Raw genomic sequence first — 24,181 nt, 5'->3', positions numbered from 1 at the left:
GGTGTCCCTGGCTCGGGTCTTACTTCAGTTCTCCTCTCTGGTTGGGAACTAAGTTAAGAGCTCTAAGTCCTTGTAAAATGGGCAGTGTTCTGCTGTGCAGCATTTTTGCCCCATTGCTTTTGCACTCACTCAGGCCCCTGCAAGTGGGGCCAAGGGTCACTGCTTGTTGTTTCAGAGGAAGTAGCCTGGGGTGTTTAAACTTTTCTGGAGCCAAACCTTTCTTTATAGTATCTTTCTTAGGATATTTTTCATTGCACATGAAAGGACCACTCTTCTGCTTCAACTCCTATTTGCTTTTAGCTGCTCTATGTTTTCCCTGAGGTGTAATTTTGTCTTGTTTGTGGGGAAAACCTGGAAAGCTTAGAATTTTCTGACCCATTCCACCATCTTCTCAGAATCTTTTCTTTTTAGTATATTTTCTAAATCTGTTTGGAGAAATTTTATTTGGAGATGAAATGGAGCTTACTATGCCTTTTTTTCTCCTGCTATTTTAGTTTGCTCTGGTGAAAAACTCATGGTTTTGGTACTCATAAAAAGAAGAAAAGGTATTTGAATGAATATTGGTATTTAGGTTTGCTTACGTTTGATGGCATAATAATGTGTATGTAATTTCTTTGTTAGATTCTGATTCTGAATCTGGATCTGATTCTGATCATGAGAATGCTGCCTCTGGTAGTAATCCCTCTGGAAGTGACAGTGAGGGGGATGACAGAGAAGATTCGGTAAAGCCGAGTAACAAGGAATTGTTTGGGGATGACAGTGAAGATGACGGACTTTCTCATCACAGTGTGAGTGATAATCACTCTGAAAGATCAGACAATCGATCGGAGATTTCTGAGCATTCTGATCATGAAGAAAATGACCAGTCAGATATTGATCAACATAGTGGATCAGAAGCTCCTCATGAGGATGAAGATGGAGACCATAGGTCAGATGGAGGGAGCCATCAATCAGAGGCTGAAGGTTCTGAAAAAGGACATTCAGATGATGAAAAATGGGAGAGAGAAGATAAAAGTGATCAGTCAGATGATGAGAAAATACAAAACTCTGATGATGAGAGGCCACAAATTTCTGATGAAGATAAACTGCAGAATTCTGATGATGATGAGAAAATGCAGAACACAGATGATGATGAGAGGCCTCAGATTTCAGATGATGAGAGATTACAGCTCTCTGAAGAAGAAAAGATGGCCAATTCTGATGATGAACGACCAGCAGCCTCTGACAATGATGACGAGAAGCTACAGAATTCTGATGATGAAGAAAGACCACAGGCCTCTGATGAGGAAAAAATGCAAAATTCTGATGATGAAAGGCCCCAGGTCTCTGATGAAGAGCACAGACGGTCAGATGATGAAGAGGAACAAGACCATAAGTCAGGTGTGTACTTTTTGTTATATGTGAAATGTTAATTAGAAATATAATAATGTACATTGTGGTCTGGCTTTTCTTCTCAAAATTCTTTACCTTCACCTTCTCTCTAATCTAGCTTTCTTATTGTACTTTTTAATATTTTATTGTTTTTTTTTCCCATTTGTTAGTGAATGATCTGATATAGTAGAACGATGTCTTTAAAATTAATAGATGTTGAAAAGAGATTTTTAATAGGAAAGTTATAAAGAGGCATTTGTTCATTTCAGTAGTTTAGTATATAAGATTGTAATAAGATGGAGTTTAAAGAGAAGATCATAAATCTAAGTTGGTTAGTAATGTCCCTTGAAGAAAATGCTTGCTTAGTAAATACTAACTAAATGTGTTCTAGGGAAAGTTGAGTAATGTCATGATTAACATCACTGAAATGTGCTACCTTATTGATCTGAAAGTGAAAATAACTGAAGGAAAATACTTGAAGTTAATTGATATTTTCTTTATATTCAATAATATTTGTTGATTGTGGATATACTTTGTAAGCTATGGCCCATTTTAAACACTCTTGTTATATGATATCGAGACAGAATTAAGTGTTTATTATGTGCCAGGCACTGTGCTCAGTGCTTTATAACTGATATGTCATGTTATCTTCACCACTTCCCTGAGAAGTAGGCACCATCACTTTATTTATTTATTTATTTTAATTATAGTTTTTATTTATCAGATATATGCATGGGTAATTTTACAGCATTGACAATTACCAAACCTTTTGTTCCAATTTTTCCCCTCCTTCCCCCCACTCTCTCCCCCAGATGGCAGGTTGACCAGTACATGTTAAATATGTTAAAGTAGAAATTAAATACAATATATGTATACATGTCCAAACAGTTATTTTGCTGTACAAAAAGAATCGGACTTTGAAATAGGTGCCATTATTTTTACCCTTTTAGCTGTGAGAAAGCTGAGGCAAACAGGTTATACAACTTTACCAGTCATACAACTAGTGAGCAACTGGGCCTGGATTTGAACTCAGATTTTCCTAATTACAAGTCCATTGTTGTATCCATTGTCACCTAGCTACATTTTAGTGCTCTTGACAAGTGTCTTGTAACTATAGTGAATAAACTTTAATGAAAAGGACTTTCTTTTTCTTGTTCAAAGAATAGTGTTTTGTTTTTTTAAATAAGGATATCTGATTTTGTGCTATTTGCATTTTTAAATAAGAAGACTTAATTGAGTTATTTACAATTCTTTGTCTGACAGTCAGGCAGCAGTTACTCTTAAATACCTCAAGTTTGCCACTAGGAAACTCCCAATTATCCACCAAAATTTCCACTGTGAAAAGATTTAGAAGTTGAGGGGAAGGAGAAGAGTAGTATATTCTCTAATACCAATTGACTTTTATCTTTATGTCCAAGATACTTCTTCATATGTGCTAAGCTTTGAAGCCTCTGTTTTAGAAATAAAATCTACAGATTGAGAATTTGATTTATAATAATAAATTCATTCTGCTATAAGCATTATTTTACTATAACAGTGCTTTTTATCTAGTGCAAATACTTAATAGTTGTATATAAACATGAACAGATCTGAAAAGAAAGGAATACATATCTTTGAAAATTTTTATTTTTATGTTTTTATATCAACATTTCTCTAGTTCTTTCCCTTCCTTCCCTAGAGCCCTAAAAAAATAAAAGAAACTTTTTTTAAAGAAAAAAATTCAGCAAAACTGAGTCCAACATTATATATAATGATCTGCATTTATAATTTCCTGCCTAGGAATACTAGAGGTGTGGGTGCATTCTCATGGGTAAATGCACCTTTCTTGGGGCCAAACTTAATCATAATTTTAGAGCATTCAATTTTGATTATTTTGTTGTTCCTTTTATTTATAGTATGTAGTCTTTATGTATATTATTTTCATGGTTTTGTTTACTTTCTATCAGTTTATGCATCTTTTTCTGTTCTACTTCATTTATCATATTTATGTATATTTTAATAGTACAGTCAGCTAGGTGGCGCAGTAGATAAAGCACCAACCTTGAAGTCAGGAGGACCTGAATTCAAATTTGGTCTCAGACACTTAACACTTCCTAGCTGTGTGATCCTGGGCAAATCACTTAACCCCAATTGCCTCAGCAAAAAAAAAAAAAATTAAAATTAAAAAAAAAATAATCATTCAGTGATGTTCCATCACATTCCCATGCTACAACTTTGTTTAATCATTTTCCTAATTGATGGTTTTATACTTTGTTTCCATTTCTTTGCCATTATGAAAGTGCTGCTATAAATACTTGGATTTATTTGAAGGTATTTTTCTCATTTGTTTCCTTGGGTGGGTTGAGCAGACAATTCGTATTTATTATAAAGTAACTAAAAAGAAAAGGTGTGTTTTAGTGTTAAGTTATTTGCCCTAAACTTTTTCATCACAAATTTTATGCAAATAAAACATTTTAGCTCTAGAAAGACCAGATGTCAGTTGACCCATATAGTATAATTTTTCTTTTGAAATTAAAAAAAAAATCCTACTATTTTGGTTTTATTTACTTTATGAATACTAACACTAAGCACATTAACACAGTATGGTCCTTTGAAATATTCTTAAATTCTGATCTTTCCTGGCATTAAAATTGACTTACTTATAGCAAACATTTGCTAGCACACTTTTCCCATCGGAAATGACAAAATAAGTGAAATGCTCTTTCTAATGTCTTACTCTTAGGAGATTGGGGTTGGTATTTTGGGGTCAAGGTGAACCTGATTTTTCAAAAGTTTTTGTCACCAAATCACAAGATCTGACAGATCCAACAAAAACAAAGCTTTGTTTGTGCTGATAAAGCCATCTTTCAGCCTTGCTATGATTAGAGGAACTCTTCATCTGAAATTTGCCCCTCTATAGCTTATGAAAGGTTATTATCTTCATTGGTTGAAATGTATACATTGAATCACATATTGTTTGAAGTATAAAAGTACTTTGGATAAATAATAGCTCTGGGAAAGTATGATTAGAATGAAATTAACCTCTTTTATCAATTGGCTTCTAAATAGGAATAGTCATTACTTTTCTTTCTTTGAATCTTATCTTGATTAAAATGCTAATCTAAGTTGTTTTTTAAATTACTTATCTTAAAACTGAGAGGTTATTTTTATGATTAATTCCTAATTGTACTTTCTGTAGAATCTGCAAGAGGCAGTGATAGTGAGGATGAAGTTTTACGGATGAAGCGAAAGAAAGCAATAGCCTCAGATTCAGAAGCGGATAGTGATAATGAAGAAGGACAAAAAGGTAATCGTTTTAAAAATTGTAATTTACTCAGGATGTCAAATTAACACCAAAGAATTTTGATTAATACATTAATTGGCATAATTTGAGAAGCTAGGCTTATTCTGATGTTTTCCCAAAACTACCTTGTATTAATTTTATAGATTCTTTATATGTGTGTAAAGTGTGATTATGTCTCCCTCCTTAGAACATAAGTCGCTTGGGGGAAGGAATTGCTTCACTTGTGTCCCTGCCACTTAAGCTAGTGCTTGACACATAGTAGACCCTTAAATCCTTATTGATTGATTAACTGAAAGTTCAACTGCTCTTTGGCATTGCCAATTGAAGGAGTATGAGGCATATCTGTTAGCATGCAATGCTACTATGAACTTATAGCCCTTAATGAGGAATGGATCTGGCAGCATATAGCACGCTATAAATGGAAAGAATTTGGGACAAAGGGTCCCAAGACTTTGCTAAGAGTATTGGTTCCCCCACTTACTAGTCTTGTTACTTCTTTTGAAAACTAGGAATGATATCTGCCATTTCCAACTCAAAGAGTTGTTGTAAAGACTACATGAGATGATAAATGTGGTCATATAGGTGAGTATAGGTAAATCATAACTTCACTGAGCCTTAGTTTTTCATCTGTAAATTGTGGAATTAATACTAATATTATCTACTGTAGGATTATTGTGAATTGTTTTGTTAACTTCAAAGCCCTCTACAATATTGGCTATTATTATTACTTTGCAGTTTTTGTTTCCCACCTGCCTGGCCTTTCTTCTCTTTAGTGAAGCTAAATATAATTATCTTTTCACTCTTGTTAGGTCCCTAGATAATGCCCTAGTATTAGGACAATGCCCCTAGAGTACTGGATAGATCTTGGTTGTATGTAATTGTTTGCCTCTTACCTCTTCCCCATTAGAATGTCAACTTCTTGAGAATAGGCACCATTTCTTTTCTTTGCACCCCCACATATTATTACAGTGCGTGGCATAGAGTAGGTGCTTAATGGATATTTGACCTGACTGTACAAACCAGCATTAGTGAGCTGACTCCACGACAACTTTTGTAAATATTTAGGGGATCCTTCATGTGATTTGTGCATATCTGGGGGTATTTTATGGCATACACATATATGTTCATATGAGCTGTGTTCCATATAACTTTAGTTACAGGAAAGTGATGGTTTTGTTTGTTTTTGTTTTTTTTTTCATTCATTGAAGATAATAGTGAAGCCATGGATTTATTTGGAGGTGCAGATGATATTTCTTCAGGGAGTGATGGTGAAGACAAACCACCTACTCCAGGACAGCCCATTGTGAGTAAATACCTATCCTGAACTGGAACTGTTTTTAAAAGAAAAGGTTATGGTTAAGGCCCAGAGTCTTCTCTTTCTTATGATTATATGGAACCAATGCCTGGCTTTCAGGACTTTGTTGAATATTCTCAGATGTTAGATGGTTCTGGCCTTCTTACCAAGTATGTGGCAAATGGTACTGTTGAGATTGGGGAGGGGAACCCCAAAAGTCCCAGACCAGTATTATAAAGTGTCTCAAAAGAATTTACAGGATTGAACCCATCTCTTAGTTGAGGGGCAAAACTTTATTAAAAGTATTGTACGCCATTGCTAAGTGGAGTGAATTCTAAGAGAAGTAAAGAAACAACCAAGGAGAGTTTTTTTTCCAGTTTCTACCATAGATAGGCTGCTTCTATGGCTCAAGGCTAGGGAGTCTATATCATTCATGTCTGACAAATAAGGCACCAAAAAATTAGTACTCTCGGCGGATTCTTTGTATTGCACCATCCCTAAAGGGTATATTTTCTCTTTTCTTGATGTACACCGAAGAAAAGTAATGTTGGACTAGATGATCTTTCATATCCCTTTTAGTCCTTCAGTTCTGTAATTTATTTACTAGGATGAAAATGGGTTGCCTCAGGAGCAACAGGAAGAAGAACCAATTCCGGAGACCAGAATAGAAGTGGAAATACCCAAAGTAAACACTGATTTAGGAAATGACTTGTATTTTGTCAAACTGCCCAACTTTCTCAGTGTGGAACCCAGGTAATGTCCCCATTTACAGATTTTCTAATAATGGAACTGTACTTTTGAAATGCTGGGTTTTTGTTTTTTTTCTCATTTTATATTTTGCAGGGGAATTTCTATTATATAGAAGCTAGTGATTAAATTGCTTTGCCACATTTGTAAAAATAATATATAATTTAGAAGTCTTGACTATTTGCAAGAGATTTTAGGAATTCCAGTCACTTAGGCTCATAATCTCGATGTCATCCTCATTTCCTGACTTTGACATCCCCATATCCTGTCAATTCTGACTTTGTAACATCTCTCTCATATATACCCTTCTCTCATACTGCTACAACCATGGTGCATATTCTTGTCACCTCATACCTGGACCATTCTTATAGCCTACCACAAGTCTCCCCTCACTCCATTCTACCCTCCACCTAGTTTTCAGATTGGTCTTCCTAAAGCATAGGTCTGACTGTGTTACCCATTCTACTCAATAAACTCAGAGCTTTTTGAAACTTGCCTCTTTCCCCCTTTTCTCCTCAAACTTCCCATGTTATCTGTCTTACATTCTACCATATGATTTTTGTGTTTGTGATTCAGTATTTTATTTATTTTTGTGATAATAGCTTTTCCTTTTTCAAAATACATGCAAAGATAGTTTTCAACATAAACCCTTGCAAAATCTTTGCATTCCAAATTTTTCTCCCTCCCTTCCCACCCCTTCTCTCACTTAGACAGTAGGTAATCCAATATGGGTTAAACATGTGCAATTCTTCTTTTATATATATCTTTATTTTCAAAACACATGCATAGATCATTTTCACATTCCCTCATGCAAAACATTGTATTCTAATTTTTTTTCTCCCTACCTTTCTCCCATTCTTCCCTAGATAGCAAGTAACATATATGTTAAATTATGCAATTCTTCTATACATATTTCCACAATTATAATGCTGCACAAGAAAAATCAGATCAAAAAAGAAAGAAAACAAAATGTAGGCAACCAAGACCAACAACAAAAAAGTGAAAATACTATGTTGTGATCCACCCTCAGTCCCCAGTCTTCTCTCTGAGTACAGATGACTCTTTCCATCATAAGATCATTGGAACTGACATCAATCATCTCATTGTTGAAAAGAGCCATGTCCATCAGAATTGATCATTGTATAATCTTATTGTTGTCGTGTACAATGATTTCCTGGTTCTGCTCATTTCACTTAGCATCAGTTCCTGTAAGTCTCTCCAGGACTCTCTGAAATCATCCTGTTGTTCGTTTCTTACAGAACAATAATATTCCATAACATTCATATGCCGTAACTTATTCAGCCCTTCTCTAATTGATGGGCATCCACTTAGTTTCCAATTTCTTGCCACTACAAAAAGGGCTGCCACAAACATTTTTGCACATGTGGGTCCCTTTCCCTTCTTTAATATTTCTTTGGAATATAAGCCCAGTAGAAACACTGCTGGGTCAAAGAGTTTGCACAATTTGATAACTCTTTGAGCATAGTTCCAAACTGCTCTCCAGAATGGTTGGATCTGTTCACAACTCCATCAACAATGTATCAGTATCCCAGTTTTCCCACATCCCCTACAACATTCAATCCTGTCTTTTCCTGTCATCTTAGCCAATCTGAAAGGTATGTATGTAGTGATATCTCAGGGTTGTCTTGATTTTCATTTCTCTGATCAATAATGAATTGCAGCATTTTTACCACAATTAATTATCCAATGACCCATATCTTGTTGTTTACTTGAATAAAGCATTTTTTTTTTTTTTTTTTTTTTGCTGTCGTCCCCCCATGCTCCTTCCCTAGTTTTACTTCCTGGTTTTCCTCACTACCTTTAAGTCCTACCTTCCACAGGAATCCTTTTTCAGTCCCTCTTAATTTTGATATGTTCCCTATTTTGATAATTTCCAGTTTGTCCTTTACAGAGCTTGCTTGTGTTTGCATGTTGTCTTCCCCCTTTCCCCAGTAGGGTGTGAGCTACATACCTCAGTAGCCCCATGGTGCCTGGCACATAGTAGCTCCTCATTAAATGTTTGTTGAGTGACTTTTAAAAGCATATTATCCTTTGTATTTGAAGATATATGATATGATTTAATTACTGAGAGATTCTTTTTTAGAATTTTTCCTTAGTTCTTTTTAGCAATTTATTCATAACCTCTTTGTGTTTCCCCTCGTGAGTAGCCTGCTTTAACCCTGTTCTAACTGTCTGAACTAATCAGCCAGGCAGAACGGGATTGGGAAAGGGGTGAATAGCAGGATGGGACAAGGACAAAAAGGAAATCTTTTTCAAAGCTTTTCAGGGAAACTGTGGCAAGGTTATCTTTTTGACAAGGATTAGTACTTTAAATTTGGTTTTTGGTTTTAATTTTAATCTTTCCTCTTAGTAAAGATGTAGCTCAAATGAATTATTTCAAAATTATTTCAGCAATCATCTTGAAATAGTTTAGACTGAATGATGAAGTTGTAAAAGAAAGAGGAAATGAGTTATTTTTCCATTTAAACTTGAATGAATGAAAGTGACATCATTCAAAACAAGATAGGAGGAAGTGAGATAAGAGTATATTTGTGAGTTCCCTTTTAAAGTGTTACTTTCAGAACAAACCTTTTAGAGTAGGAGCAGTATGTTTTTGTGTTGTATATAATTAAATATATTTTTTAAAAAACTCACCATATTGTTATAATTAGAATATGACATTCTTCTAAAACTTTATTTAGAAAATTTTATTATGAAACTATATCATTTATTAGGTAAGAATGAAGTAAAGTTACATTTACTATTTACTAGTTTGCATATTTGCACTTTCCTTTGTTGCAAGTATGATTTTTCACCTGTTATTTGAGCTATTCCAAGTAGTTTTCCCTCAAATCCTCAAATGAGTTTTGTAATCTCTTATTGCCAGGAATGCTAATTGGTGGACTAGTATATCCTTTGCCATATTCCATTGAAGTTTTCTCTTAAATCATCATGCTTTTAGCTAAGAGAAACAAGAGTAGGACTATACAGTTGGGGGAAATATCTTATCAGTGATGATTACATAAAAGTTGTTTTGAGTTGTCCATTTCTTTTGTCAGATAAGTGACTGTTGAGAAGACTGTTTTAGCAGTAGCTCAGAAATCATTTAATTTTATCTTTTAATATGGTTGAAATGGTAGTTAAATAATAGTTCTAAAACTGAGTATTTCTCAGCCTTTTATATTGGAGGTTCTAGTTCATGGGAGTTTCAAAGTATCCCTGTTTTTGTCTTCAAAAGTTTCTTTTAGTTTGAAAAAACCAAATAAAATTAAGTACTTTTGTTTTCTTTCTTCACTTCATTTGATTGTCCAAGATTTAATCAATGAAAGTTTTTAATAGGGAGATAGATGATCACATGAGATGTTTGCTTTTGTTATGGAAGATACCTTACTTAAAGTTCAAAACAAAAATTGGCTGATAATCATGAGCTTTTCCAAATGTTACAACTGTTCATGACTTTATTTTATAGTATGTCAGTCTCCTCAATGCAATTCATAGGACTAAGGAAAAGATGCATTATCCTACTATTTCATTTTATCAAAACAAAATAAATGAAAATTGCATCTTACTTAGACTTTTGACTTGTAGTTAGAATGTAGACTGGTTAGTTCTTCCATATATATGTCTTGAATAAAGAACCCAGGATTGGAGGAGGAGGAGCTGTATTACTTTTTGAAAATTGCATAGTACTTTCAGTGATCTCAGACTTCATTTTACTACAAAAGCTACATGAGTAATAATTTAATATTATTCTACCTTTGATGATGCTGTTTAGTTACAAATTTAGAATAGCTTAATGCCAGAAGAATTAAACTTATAAATAACTCAAAGGTATCAGATGTAAAGAAATTTGGTGGACATGTCCAAATTTTAGCAATCCATATATAAGAACCGGCATAACTATCATTACCCAGAAATGTACAAACAGAAAAGAAGGTGTACATAGTTTAATAAGATCCGGTGGTTGGACAGCTTGGATAGTCCATTAATATTAAAAACAAACAAGAGAAAGACTTAGATTATTGTATACTAGAATCTGAAAAGATGGAAAAGAGAGAAAGCCTATAATTTTACTGAAGAATTCTTCTGTAATACTGATCACATACCAAATGACTAAAATTGAATTATATTTTTGTGCATTTGCAGACCTTTTGATCCTCAGTATTATGAGGATGAATTTGAAGATGAAGAGATGCTTGATGAAGAAGGCAGAACCAGGTTAAAACTTAAGGTATCACTACAGAGTCCCCTTTTATAGTTTTTGAATCCCTTTCATTAAGTAGGACATGAATAAGTGGAGGTTTTCTTTTTAAATTGAGCTTCTGTTTCATCTTCTATGAGCAGGCAAATCAGAATAGAATCAATAATTGTTTGCCTTTTTCAGAATGTTTCTTTTGATAGAAAAATATCATAGTCATTGTACTTATTTGCTGTAATAATTTCTTTACTTCTCTTGTAGATTAATTGATAGACCTTTTCCTTCAGTACCTATTCCAAGGAAATGTATGCTAGCTCTCTACCTAAAATAGGTAAATTTTGGGTTGTCTTACAGCATTTAGTACACTTTTACACAGATACTTAGTGTTTGCAACTAGATTGAATTTGATTCTTTGGATAATACCTAGTTATGTTAAAAGACACATTTCTCTCAATACACAGTACTTTGGTAGTTACCATGTTTATATATCATACAGAGTATCTCAGAAGTCTTAGTCTTTTTAAGTATAGAGCTCCATAAGTTTAAGATTAAGTTAAAACTATAGAGCTTAAAACTATACTAAGACTTGAGACATCCTGTATAGTTTGTGTAATCTTTAACTAAAAAATGCCAATTAGTATTGTTATATAGAAGACTGCTTCTGACATTTAATTTGTATTGCTGGCATGGCATTAAGTAGCAGGAGATATCTAAACTAATGATAGGTTAGCAGTTTAGACCTCAGATATTTGAAACTGTACCATTTGTACAGAAATCTGTAATATTTCTTATATATACTCAGACTCAGCATTTTTGGAAATTAATAAGCCGGAATATGAACCTATAACAGTTTAACACTTGAGGTTTCAGTTTGAATTCTGGAGTGCAATTAGTGGAAAGGGGACTAGATATAGTCAAGAGAAATTGAGTTTGAATCCTGGCCCTGTTAATTACTAGTTGAGATCTTGAATAAATTATTTAATCTTTCTTGGACCTTATTTTCCTTAATTGTAAAATAAAGGAATTGTACTAGATTGTCTTTAAGGTTCTTTTAAAAAAAAAAAAAAATATATATATATATATATATATATATATATATATATATATATATATATATATATATAATTATAAAATTAATTAAAAAAAAGGTTCTTTTTTTCTACTTCGTGCAGAGTCTTGGGGTTATAACATATGACCCCAAGATTATATTATTATATAATATATAATATAACATTATATTATATATTATTATTATATATAATTATATAATATATAATATAGCAAATACATGTAAATATATATGTGTATGATATAAATATAATAAATAATGAATAAAAATATAAGTAAATAAAAATAGTTTAAGAAGTGAGGTGTAATGTCTACTAAGGTAGCTTTCTGGAGGTCCTCTGGACGAGTCTTGGTCTCAGCAGAATAGTTATCACGAAGATGGTCAGGAATAAAGTCTAAAGTCTTTATTGTCTCTTCACAGTTTGTTCACTCTGATTGACTTTGTTCCCAGTTCTCTCAACCCTTAAATACCCTATTACAATTACATCATTTCAGCATACTGAGTATATGCCAACTAGAATGATTATATCATTATATCAAACTAGATATATATATATATATATGAACTAGAGAACCATTATCTCATCAGTTCCACTGAGTTAACACCTTGTAAGTATCTTTGTTTCAAGTATATTTCTCCAGAGTTCCGGCCCTCTACAGTGAGGAATCATTAACAAGTGAGATCAGGGCTCTCCACAGAGGAGAGGTAGCTGCTGAGCCAAGCCTGAGAGTTAGAGAAAGGTTCCGAGAGGTAGAGAATGACAAAAGGGAAGTAATCCCTGCTATTAAGGCATTCCATTCTATCAAGGAAGACAACATGGACCTAAATATATAGACATTGCACAAATAGAAAATAACTGCAAGGTAGTTTAGGAAGGGAAGATACTGACTCCCCCTAGAGGGGAGGATTAGGAAAAGTTTCACACTTTTGAAGGAAGTGAGGGAGTAGTCTCTAAGGTAGAAGTGTGGACACTGGACATTTTCACATGGGAGGTAGTGTAATGTGTCGGAAAGCACTATATGTGTGAAACAGCAGGAAAACTAGTTTGAGTAATGATTATAGTGTGTAGAAAGGGAAATCATGTATATTAAGGCTGGAAAGGTAGGTGGTGGCTAGGCTGGGAACACTTTTAAAAACCAAATAAAGGAATTAGTATTTTACCTCAGAGGTAATAATAAGAAACTGCTGGAATTTATTGAGCAAAAGACTACCATATTTTAGGAAAATCATTTTGGCAACTATTTGAAGGGTAAATTGGAGTAAGAGATCAATTCCATTTAGTTTGCTTTGGGGACAGATTGCAAAAATACATAGTTGAGTTCCAGGGAATAATTTGTAGTTCAGTTTGGCTGCATTGTAGAGTATGTGAAGGGGAGACCTGTGTATTAATTCAGAAAGGCTAGATGAAGCCACGTGACTGAAAGTCAAAAAAGCCTAATTGATGCAATGAATCTTGCTCAAGTGGGTTTAATACTCAAAAATTATAAAGATTTTGTTTGAAAGGGCCTCAAAGCTGAAGGATAACATAATAATGAGTTCTCTGTGTATTATTATTATTATTATTGTTATTATGATTTATAAGATCATAAAGCAACACTTATTTTTCAGATAAAAAAAATGGGAGATCAAAAAGGGCTAAGTGATTTTTTTTACCCAAGACTTAACAATTATGAGCTGACGTTGTTTAAATTCTTTCTTAACTTTTGACCTAGTGTTTTTCCCTTGAGAATATATATGTTCCTGTTAGCACTGAATATTTTTATATCTGGCTATAATGTTAATTTTCTGATTTACATAATGTTAATGATTTTGTTCATGTGTTGATTCTCTTTACTAATTCTCTCCCACCCCTTTTTTCACCAATTCTTCACATTTTTCATAGCCACTCTCCCTTTTTTTTTGATTGTCTTCAATCTGCTATAATAGGTTTATAGTAAGTTTGCCTTGTCTCCTCACTTTTACTGTTTCCTTTTCCTACTTTTCATTTCTTAGTTCTTTGGTTTTAGCTTTTTTGACATAGAGCCTTAGAAACATTTATTTTTGAATTTGAAAAAATTTTCCCTCCATTTTTTTTATCCCAAATCTTAGTACCTTCTTTAATCTGGAGCATCTTTATGTAACTCAGAATTTTTAGAACTTTAGAATGTCAGTATGTCATGAAAAAGATACTTTGATATTTTTTCTGTGATATTAAAAAATAGTTCAGTTAAATTTAGGTTTACATAAGAACTCAGATATTATCTGTGGTAATAGTTTCCTGGTGAATGAATCCTTATTATAATGTGTACATGTCCTGAATTGAACAGTTAATAGGAACAGCTTCAGCAATAAATTGTAACTTGATGGCATGTATGCATACATATTTAAAAGGGGACATCTTTGTCTTCAAGTGGAAGCACATACAGATCTGGTACCTTTAATGAAAAAAGAATTCAACACATTTTGCTGCTAGTGATTGAGTTGCATCATTTTTGAATGTGAAAGGCAACACCTAATTCATTTTGTAATTCCAGAGTAAAGTGTTTTTCACATAGTGGGCACTAAGTAATATATCGTTTTTTTTTTCATTTGTACTGTCATATGTATATATGCCTAGTTTTTTATATGGGGAAGAAAGATAAGATTAATGACCTGTATGAAAAAAAAAAATGTTCTTGATTATCTGGCTGCAGTGATTTTTGAGGGAAGGAGAAAAAAAGGGAGGAGTGTCTATGAGAAAAGCTGGTAGGATGTGAATTGTTAAAACAAGTTAAACAGAAGAGTTCCAGAGAGGCTGCTATATTATATCTGCATGGTGGATAGGCACACCTGTTTTACACATAGCAGTCTTTACTATATTGGATATTGGAAGCTTTTTAGGTTATTGATATTAGTGATCGGTTTTAAATTGATGACAGCATTAGAGAAACTGGTTTTGCCTCCTCTACGGGAGGAGTTATTTACCACTTGCTAATTGACAAAGTCAATGAGAATTTAATATTTTCTATCAGTATGATTTATATATCTATTAAGTAACACATTTATATATCTACTTAAGGTTTACAGAAAGCTTTCTTCCACAGTAAATCTCTGCAATAGATCATGCTATTATTATCTTTTGGGGAGGAGGCATGTAAGGCAAAGAGGGACTAACTGCCCTATTCACATTACTCAGCTATAATTAGTATGTGACAGAAGTGTGTCTCCTGAAACAAAGACCCATATGCTCTTCATATTAGACCACATAATTTTCCAATCTTGCTTTGTGATTATGCTTTTTTTTGGTAGGTGGTGGGACAAGGAAAATAAATAAAATAATTTTAAACAATTTTACTTTTTAATAATTTTCTATACACACATATTTTTAACAGGTTGAGAACACTATACGATGGCGAATGAGGAGGGATGAAGAAGGAAATGATATTCGTGAAAGTAATGCTCGAATTGTCAAGTGGTCAGATGGAAGGTTAGTAGAGATTAACATTGTAATTATAAAATGAAAGAAAAATTTTGAAATATGCAGGATTGTGATTGAGTGGACTGAAATATTAGATGGATTAGAACCTTTGAATGGGGTCTTTTACCAAATATAACCAAGAAATTGTTCATCACCTGAGTTGCAGTTTTTCATAGGACATCGTAAAAATAAATGAAGAACGGAAGCTAATAATTAATGTGCAACAAGAAAATGGTATTTACACACATATATTGTATCTAGGCTATATTGTAACACATGTAAAATGTATAGGATTACCTGCCATCGGGGGGAGGGAGGGGATAATTTGAAAAATGAACTAAAAACTAAATAATGAATGAATGAATGAATGAATGAATGAATGAATGAATAAATGAATAAATAAATAAATAAATGAAGAAGAGGCTAAGTTTGTGATACATTTCTAATAAAGATGGCAATAAAATGTCACTTTTCCTATTGGCTACAGCAGATAAAAATAGAGGATGAAACAAGTTGATCACCTACTGTTATATAACACTAATTGAAGCTTTTTATTTTTAGAAACTATTGGTATTTGATTTATTAACAGTCTTAGAAAAATTTCAGATCAATTGTAATTTAATTGAAAGTATAGATTTTATTTTAGCTTTATACAACCAACACAGCAACTGACAGAATATTCAGTACTCCATGTACTTAGTAATTTCCTACCTATAAAATGAAGAAACTTTAATTTTCTCTAGCACCAGTTACTTTTGTTTTAAATGAACAGATGAGGCAGGGAAGAAAGCTTTATGGCCCATAAAATATCCACTTTACTAAGATGCTGTGTTTTCTTTTTCTTCTTAAAGCATGTCACTTCATCTAGGCAATGAAGTTTTTGATGTCTACAAAGCACCATTACAAGGGGATCATAATCATCTGTTTATAAGACAAGGCACTGGTCTTCAGGGACAAGCTGTTTTCAAGACCAAACTAACCTTCAGGTAAATATTAATAAATTACCAGGTGCCATATTAGGTGATCTTTTCTCAATTTTACTTCCTGACCAATATAGCTGCCACATGCGACACTGTTGATCACTCTTTCCTGGTTGCTCTTTCCCTTCTGAGTTGTCATGACACTATTTTCTCCTACCTGCTTGAGCAGTCTCTCTCTTGCTAGCTCATTATCCAAATTATTCCCCCCCCCCCAACTGTGGGTGTTCCCCAGTGTTTTCCCAGGCTCTTTTCTATTTCTATGTTTTGTAACTTTTCAGCTCCCAGGAGATTAACTCTGTTTTTATGTAGATGATTCATAGATGCATATGTCTAGTCCTATTCTCTCTTTTGCATTTCAGTACTTCATCACTAATTGTCTGTTGAACATTTCAGACTTGAATGTCCCAGAGATATCTCAAATTCAAACTGAGCTCATTACTTTTCCCCCTCAACACTCTTTTCTTCCAGGCTTCCCTATTTTTGATGAAGGGACACTAGCCTTCTTCCTCTGGGAAGGAAGAATGTTGCCTCACTCATTGAATATCCAGATTACTAATACAATAACCTGTGTAACCTTGGGAATTTCCTTCACTCTTCATTCCCCCTAACCTTAGTCAATTTCCCTCTCTCTAACATCTCTGTAACCTCACTCCTACCTCTTCATGTAGCTCCCACCTTAAAGGCTCAGTAACATCTTACCTTGATTATCTCTATACATTTCTAATTGGTCTCCTGCCTCAAAGTTCTTCCCATCCCAACCATTGTGTATAGCTGCCAAAGTGATTTTGCTCCCATGTGACTGTGTGACCCCCTCTACTCAGTTAACTACAGTGGCTCCATATTGCCTCCAGCAACAAATATCAGTGCTTCTGTTTAGTTTTAAATCTCTTCAAAACCTGGCCTTAAAATATCTTTCCAACCTTCCTGGATTTTGCTCTCTCTCCCACAATGTGTGACCACCCCATCCTGACTCTTTTACTGTTGACATTCACTTCTTTGTACTGGCCATCCCCCATACCAAGAATATACTCCCTCCATACCTCTCTTTTTAGAACTCTTCTTTTCCTTCAAAAGGCAGCTCAAGGACTGTCTTCTATATACTAGTCCTCCAACTGCTACTGTTTTTCCTCTCCAACTAACTTTTATTTAATTACGTTATACTAAGTTTTCCTTCAGATTTGTTCTATATTTATGTGTGAATATATGTGTATATATACTTAGGTATATGCAGTATATACATTTTTGTCTATATATACTTATATGCTTTTTTGTCTGTATATATTTATGTATATATGCTTCCTCACGTCCCATTTCCCCATTTAAGCATACAGGTAATTTTACTTATTATAATCTCCAGTGCCTAGCATGGTATCTAGAATATAGCAGGCATTTAGACATGTTGATTGATTTGATTATATTTAACCAAACTTTGCCTCCCTTTCATCCATTGTTCCTAATTTAAATTGTTCTCAACTATATGTAATTACTTGAAAAATTTTATGATGCTATTTTACCATTTTAAACATGCTTTTCTTTTTAAATTTTGAATTCTAAATGTCCTTGTTCTTTCCCCTCTATCCCTACTGAGAAAGCAAGCAATATATGATTTGTAAATGTAAAAAAAAGCAAACAAGTGGGAAAATGACACTTCGGTTTGTACACAGAGTTCATTAGAGTTCATCTCACAGAGTTCCTCTTTCTTTGGAGGTAGATATCTTTTTTCAAAATTATGAGTCTTTGGAATTATCTTAGTCATCATATTTATCATAGTAGCCAGTTGATTATCATTACAGCATTGCTGTTATCATGCACAATGATAACCCTTCTTTTTTTTCCCTTTGCCAGATAATCTTAGACATTTAGCTTCTTTAATTTGGGTGTGCCACAAGGCTCAGTGGTTTTTCTCATTTTACTTTGCATCAGTTCATATAGGTTTTGCCATCTTTCTGAAACCATTACCTATGTCATTTCTTTCTTTTTCATGTAATTTTTATTTTTTTTCCTCAATTGTATGTAAAGAAAAAATTTTTAACATTCTTTTTTTAAAAAATTTTGAGTTTCATATTCATTCCCTTCCTTCCTTTTCTCCTCACTCCTTGAGAAGGTAAGCAATTTGATATAGATTGTACATGTGCAGTCATGCAAAAACATTTTCATATTAGCCATGTAGCCAGACCAAAAAAAACCCAAGAATAATCAAAACATTTAAGGAATATGTTTCATTCTGTATTCAGATTCCATTAATTCTTTTTCTGTAGATAGGTTAGCATTTTTTCATCATTAAGCCCTTGCAAATTGTCTTCGATGAATCATGTGTTGCTGAGAATAGCTAAGGATTTATAACTGATCATCATATAATATTACTGTTAACAATATACAGTATTCTGTTCCTACTCATTTTACTTGGCAGGTTCACTTCCCAGGTTTCTGAAAAAACATGCTACTCATAATTTCTTATAGTACAATAATGTTCCAATCACAATTGTATGCCACAGTTTATGCAAGAATTCACTAATTCCACTAATTGACCATCATATACATTTAGCTTTTTTACTTTGGGTGTGCCACAAGGCTCTGTCACAAGCCTTTTTCTCTTTCTGTGTTTTCTCTCCCTTGTTGACCTTCTCTCATAGCTTGAATTATTATCTCTATGAAGATGACTCACAGATCTAGATATTCAGTTGTAGTCACCAATTAGTGCTCTAGAAAGTTTTTCTTCTGCAGAACTCTTGATTTTTCTCAGACCTGAAAACAGTATCTTACCCTGTTGACTTTGCCTTTCCAAAATTTAATTTGAGAAATTACTTTAAACTTGTTTAGAGAGGGGAATGTTGAGTTCAGCTGAATTGCTGTCTTTTATCTGCCATCTTGGCTTTACTTTTGGGAAGTTCTGTAATAATACATACTCCTTGATATAATCCTACAGGTTTTTGAAGTCAATGTTGTATTCCTCTTAAGTCTTCTCTTTTTTAAACTAAACATCATCATTTTCTTCAGCTGTCTTCAGTATGACATTTTCCATACCTCTCTCCCTCCCTTTCCCCCTGCCCCCAAGTAGAACAGAGTCTTCCAGTTAGATTATGGAAAAAGTATGAAATATAATAGAATATTATAAGTAGTTCTCTTAAACTAGAGTGAGAAGTAATTCTCTTATTTTGTATACTTATACCCCTGAAGTTGAGTTGGCAATCAGTCCAAATCATCTAGGTTTTTTTACATATCAGTGATCTAGTGCCATTTCTCAATCTTTATCCTTCTCACCTTTTAGTAACACTTGACACTCTTGATCATCTTCTGTTGGATACTGTTTCCTTTCTGAGGTTTCTTGATTCTCTTTTCTTAGTTTTCCCCCTATCTATTTGACCACTTCTTTTTTTTCCTTTTGCCAGATCATCATAGACATTTAGACATTTATCTTTACTTTGGATGTGCCACAAGGCTCTGTCCTGAACCTTTTTTATCTTTCTGTACTTTCTCTCCCTTGTTGTCTTTATTGGCCCTCATAACTTCAATTATTATCTCTCTGAAGATGACTCATAGATCTATCTAGTTGTAATGTCTCCATCTGAGTTCTAATATATCACTAATCACTATATTGTTGGACATTATCCTGTAGTCATCTCAAACAAAATGTCTCCAAAACCATACTCACCCTTTCCCATACTTTGTTCTGTCTGTGCAGGGGTACCACCATTCTTGCAGTTATTTGGGTTTGTAACTCAAAACTTTTCTTTGTCTTTTTCCTTCAAAATAATCTCTTCTTTCTACTCACATGATCAGTACCTGTGGTCTGGATTTTTCTCTATTTTTAATTGGTCATTCCAGTCCATTTTCCATAAAGCTGCAACAGGGATGTTCTTAAAGCATGGGTGTGAGTAACCTTGTCACTCTCCTGCTTAATAGGGTCAAAAACAGATTCTCTGAAATAAAAGACTTCAGAATTTGTCCCCAGCCTACTTTTGAGGCACTTTCAAATCTAGCCAACCTGACCCTCATATTATTCCTCCTACTCAACACTCTCTTCTATCTCTGTGCCTTTGCACAGTTTATTCTTCATTGCCTTTATTCTTCATACCTTTCTCACTTCTAGCTTTTAGATTTGTTAGCTTCCTTCAGAACTCAATTAAAGTGTCACTTTGAAAAAGACTTCTATGATCATTCCGACCTTATTTATCTTGTATGTATTTTGCATATATGTACATGTTGTGTCTCTTGATAGAATATAATCTTCGTGAGGTTTTTCTCAATACCTAGCACTGTTCCTGGAGAAATATGGAGGATAACTAGTGGCTTTTCTCTTTTTACTTCAACAACTCCATTCAAGAAAGCTTTAATATGTGACTATTGAGTAAAAAACACTGTTTAGATGCTTGGACACAAATGGCTTTGCACTCAAAGAATCAACATTTTAATTTGGGAATGTATCTGTTGTATAAGTATAAAGCAAGATAAAATATCAGGAGGGCAAAGGAAAGCTCCAGGTAAATGTTTTAAGAAAATTTGAGGGTACATGGGATAAATGTAGGCGAGAATCTAGGGAAAGAATGTGAAGGGGGCCAAGAGCAAGATTATAGAACATAAACCACATGGCAAGAAGAGGAAAATAACCTAGTGAAAGTTTCCTAAGAAACTGCCATTAAAAAAAGGAGAATCAAGGGAGCTAAGTGGCACAGAAATCAAGAGAGGAAAAAGGATATCAAAGGGGTAATTAAGAGTGGTCAAAAACTACCAAGATGCCAAGGAATATAAAGAATAAGAAAAGGTCTTTGGTTTTGGTAATTAAAATATCAGTATATCAATTTTTTATCTTCTCAAGGAAGAAAGCAGGAGTAGGATGAAAGGGGAGAATTTGGAACTCAAAATTTCAAAAAAAATATTAAAATTTTTAAATGTAATTAAAAAATACTTAAATAAAAATAAATTTTTAAAAAATGCTATCAATTATCTTGGACAGAGCAGTTTTAGTTGAGTGTGGTTTGAAACCATATTCAAAGAAGCTGATAATTCAATGGGTGAAGTAGGTACTATAGATTACTCTTGCAAGAGGTTATAGGACAATAATTTTGGGATTGTTAGACCTGTTTTTATAGGATAGAGAAAATCTAATCCAGGAACCAGATCTAATGATAAATTGAAGATAAGAGAAAAAACCTTGTTCAGCTTTCTTCTGAAGTAATGGAGAAGAATAAGTTCAAGAACATTTAATAGGGGGAAAGCCTCTGAAATCAGAACAAAAGCTGATAAAATAGGTGAGGACAGGGAAATACTGAGATGTAGAAGATGAAAGATAAGGAAACTCTCTATAGATGGCCTGGATCCTTAATAAAATAGAAAGCAACATCATATTCTGAGAAAGGGCCATTGCTTTCTTAATGTGTTCTTGAGAAAAGTTTTGAATAGTCAGTCAGTGAATATAGTTAGAGAGTCAATTATAGATGAATAAAATGATTCTAGATTAGCCAGGAACCAATTATTTTAGAAAGTCTGAATGTACAGTAGACACTGCATGGTTTCATTTCTAGCAGTGCTCAGGAGCAGAAGGGACATTTGGTAAGACATTTGGTTACTAACATGAAGGGAATAGTGGTTGGCTAGTATTTGGTCATAGAAACAAGAATACTAGATCATACTTTTCTTTTGAATATGTATATCTTTTCCTGCCACTATTCATGGCTTCTTCTCTTCTGTTACTGTGCATTTCAAGACCACCTATTTGTGGTCTCTGGTCATGAAACCCAGAGAATTTGGACCACAGGACACAGGATTGTGTTGTATATTCCCTAGTAGACTTGGTTCATGAAAGCATATTCAGGGTATTAGAGTCGCCATGCACATATATCCTTTCTCTTTGCATTGCAGATCTTTTTCTACATATTTCTAGTCATTTATCAGTTCCTGGTCAGATAGACGAAGTACTTTTACAAAAATATGTGCATTGATTATGTATAAATTGTGTCCACTGACTGACTAAAATAAGCGTTAATGATGATCTATGAATCAGCCAAATTTTTTTTTCCATAAACCTGAATATTTTTGGAATATAGTTAGATTTTTTTTGGCCAGTAACTCTATCAAACTGATATAAACTTAAGAGAGACATTATTTACATGTACATATAGTTTTTGCTTTATGTAAATTTTCATTATGCAAATTCAACTTTACAGAAGGAATTCTGGGGGGAAAAATTTTTTTCCTAAAAAAAAAAAAGTTAACTTTTCTGTGCTGTCTGTGTGACCCTGCTCCTTTTCCCTTGCTTTAAGTCTTTGGCCTCTCTCAACCAAAAAAAAAAAAAAAAAAAAAAAAAAATTGTTCCAATAGAGAGAGCATCGGGGCTTGACTAGATCTTACACAGACTGAGGAGACCTTGCCCTGTCCCGTCCCTCTTCTGCATGCCTAGCTCTGGTGTGTCTGCCTTCTATCCATCCTCTCAGCCCCTGCACATCTCTGGATTTGTCTCTGTCTGTCTCCAGCTCCTCAGAGCCTACCCTACCCCCCAACCAGATGCCTGGCCCTGGCCTTGGCCCCTCCTACTGCTCTTGCTTCTCCATCCCTAGTCCTTATGTGGACTTGAATCGTGTGCAGCTGCCAGCCATGCCCCCTCAGCCTCATCATGCATGGAAGGGTCCCCTTTCCCCATTAGCCATGTTCTTTTTTTGGTTGGTTCAATAAAGAATGATAAGTTCTTGTTCCCTGCTCCTGCAGATAAGAAATTATTGAATATTGAATTCCTAAAGATCATCCTGTTCATTTGAGAAACAGTGTAATCTCTTTTTGGATAGAGAGTGTGTCATCCACCAAATTGAGAAGGTCCTGGTTCAAGCCCTACTTCTGATACATGATTGGGTGGGACCCTTAATTTCTTAGTGCTCTAAGCCAGTGATGCCAAACTCAATTGAAGTTTTAAATCCATTCCCAATTCTTATTCATTATTTTATTTTTCCCCCAGTTATGTGTAAAAAGATTTTTAATATTTGTTTTTAAAACACTTGAGTTCCAAATTCCCTCCCTTCCTTTCCCCACCTCCAATCTCCCTTACTGAGAAGGTGCATATGAAATTATGCAAAATATTTCCATGAAAATCATGTTGTGAAAGAAAACATAAAAAATCCCCAAAATAAAGGTTTTTTTTTTAAAAAGTATGCTTCAATCTGAATTCAGACACTATCAGTTCTTTCTCTAGATATGGAGAACATTTTTCATAATAAGTTCTTTGAAGCTATCCTGGATTACTGTAATTCTGAGAATAGCAAAGTCATTCAATCATCTTACATCTGTTTATTTGTAGACAGTACTTTTCAAAAACTTTCAACAAAATACATTGTTGTGATCCACACTCAGTCCCCATGGTCTTCTCTCTGCATATAGATGGCTCTTCCCATCACAAGATTATTGGAATTGGCCTGAACCACTTCATTCATTGAAAAGAGCCAAGTCCATCACAGTTGAGCTTCATATTATCTTGTTGTTGCTGAATATAATGTTCTCTCAGTTCTGCTCACTTCACTCAGCATCAGTTCATTGTAAGTCTTTTCAGTCTTTTTGAAAATCCTAATAGTTTCTTATAGAAAAATAATACTCCATTATTTTTATATACCATAACTTATTCAATCATGGTCCAACTGATGGGCATCCACTCAGTTTCCAGTTCCTTACCACTACAAAAAGTGCTACTGCAAACATTTTTGCACATGTGGGTCCTTTCCCCCCCTTTTTTTTATGATCTATTTGACATACAGACCCAATAGCTGCTCATCTCTGAAGGCACAATAGCATATAATCATCATATACCACAGTTTATGTAGC

General features: G+C 33.9%; 1 protein-coding gene across 3 annotated transcripts in view; it reads left to right on the top strand.

Moving 5' to 3' along the window:
- The window catches only part of LEO1 (LEO1 homolog, Paf1/RNA polymerase II complex component), a 95,983-nt gene that overhangs the window by 51,643 nt on the left and 20,159 nt on the right, over positions 1-24,181 (top strand). For all 3 annotated transcript variants that reach the window (XM_074294525.1, XM_074294526.1, XM_074294524.1), the window contains 7 exons: positions 622-1,380; positions 4,550-4,657; positions 5,863-5,957; positions 6,556-6,701; positions 10,842-10,926; positions 15,313-15,407; positions 16,250-16,384. In XM_074294525.1, coding sequence (XP_074150626.1) covers positions 622-1,380; positions 4,550-4,657; positions 5,863-5,957; positions 6,556-6,701; positions 10,842-10,926; positions 15,313-15,407; positions 16,250-16,384 — 1,423 coding nt within the window. The remainder of the gene's footprint in view (positions 1-621; positions 1,381-4,549; positions 4,658-5,862; positions 5,958-6,555; positions 6,702-10,841; positions 10,927-15,312; positions 15,408-16,249; positions 16,385-24,181) is intronic.

The sequence above is a fragment of the Sminthopsis crassicaudata genome, chromosome 2 (assembly GCF_048593235.1).
Source record: "Sminthopsis crassicaudata isolate SCR6 chromosome 2, ASM4859323v1, whole genome shotgun sequence".
NCBI classification, from domain to species: domain Eukaryota; kingdom Metazoa; phylum Chordata; class Mammalia; order Dasyuromorphia; family Dasyuridae; genus Sminthopsis; species Sminthopsis crassicaudata.
The sequence above is the reverse complement of the archived record's forward strand: the minus strand, read 5'-3'. Positions and strand labels throughout refer to the sequence as shown.